Here is a 1,469-nt window from a genome sequence, read left to right on the forward strand (position 1 = left end):
GCGCTGTCATGATCCATGAATTGACCCCACACCATCAGAAATATAATTGTAACAAGTATTAATATTATGTGGATAGAGGGGAGGCTGATGAAATCCAAATAATAGAGTTTCTCTAGACATAATAATTGTAAACAATCATAAGCTTGTTTTTTGCTCATTTATTTTTACATTGAAATATATATCACAATAATCTACACAGTTAGCAATACGAATATAAATCTAAAATTATAAAAGTAAAATGCTTTCTGACAATATTAAAGTCTCTTTTATCTTTTACTTGTAAGAAAAAAATACTGAATATATATATACCAAAAACCGACATTTCTGGAAAACTACTACTACGTTTTTTGAAAAGGAAGTTTTGCTTTTTTTTGTCAATGCTACTAGTACGAAAAATAAATTTTGTACCTTCACAAGTTTGATCTGACTAAAGTTACATTTTACTGGTTTTGAAATACCTTCATAAATTTATACCAAAAGTGCACTAATCAGTGTAACACTCACCGTCAGCGTATTTGGCTGGAAGAAGTCTTGTCAAACAGGTGAAAGCAGAACCGTCTTTAGGAGATTGTAAACGGTTACACGTTCCGTCAAATTCCCGGTATTTTTGTGCACAACTACACGTTTTTTGCTCTTCATCTTCACTGAACATACTTCCCAACTTGCTTGATTTTAAACTGACATCGGCTAAAGCAGAAACTTCTTCGCTCTTTAACCCTAACCTATAAGAAAGGTAAAGATAGTATCCATTTCATTCCAGAAATAAAGAGCTAATGGACATTCAGTCACATGACCACGTACCTTTTACACTGTCACGTCCAGTAAAACTTTTGACTTCAAACTTCAAAGTGTAGTACAGAGAACATAATTTTTCCCTCGCCACAGTGAAATATATTTAGTAGCATTTCGTATATTTTTCTTGTGTTTGTTTATATAAGAGCTAATGGTAGAATCTAAAGTAATTTTTCTAAATACCGCTTTTATGTATTTTTGTTTATATGCCTGTTTAGTCAAATATGAAAGATATTATTAGAAAACTTACTTTCTAGCCAAAACCTTTGTCGTTTCTTCAAATACATTGGCTTTTTCAACCATCTTTGACACTCTGCTATCTCCTAACATTCGGTTATGGTAGGTTGTCATGGCTGAACATTGTGAGAGAGAAGACTTTCTACCTGCTTCTGTAGAGAAATTGCTTTTGTAGAACCGGATGCAAGATCATTTAATTTGATTTTGGACTATAACATTCATAAACAGCAAATACATAGTAACCCAAAATATTAAAGAAAACTGTATAATTAAAGTGAATAGTAAAATGTGTCCCAGAAGAAAAATATCCATAAAAAACACACATATATGTATATATTTACTGAATCTTTCATCTACCGTTATATGCTAAATCAAACGTTAAATATCTACGTTTACTGACTGATTGAAAATTTCCATAGGATTTGTTATCATCATATTTT

The 1,469-nt window shown here is 31.3% G+C and overlaps 1 protein-coding gene across 1 annotated transcript in view; it reads right to left on the minus strand.

The window, feature by feature from the left end:
• LOC111084261 (peroxidasin-like protein) overlaps positions 1-1,177 on the minus strand; it is a gene marked incomplete at its 3' end in the record, with an annotated part of 4,716 nt that extends 3,539 nt beyond the window's left edge. Inside the window, exons 1-2 of the mRNA XM_022381023.1 lie at positions 1,043-1,177; positions 505-722 (exon numbers count right to left, since the gene is read on the minus strand). Of these exons, the coding sequence (XP_022236731.1) occupies positions 505-722; positions 1,043-1,143 (319 nt within the window). The remainder of the gene's footprint in view (positions 1-504; positions 723-1,042) is intronic.
• Between the last annotated feature and the right edge of the window lie 292 nt (positions 1,178-1,469).

This window comes from Limulus polyphemus, unplaced genomic scaffold (genome assembly GCF_000517525.1).
Source record: "Limulus polyphemus unplaced genomic scaffold, Limulus_polyphemus-2.1.2 Scaffold15426, whole genome shotgun sequence".
Classification (NCBI taxonomy): Eukaryota; Metazoa; Arthropoda; class Merostomata; order Xiphosura; family Limulidae; genus Limulus; species Limulus polyphemus.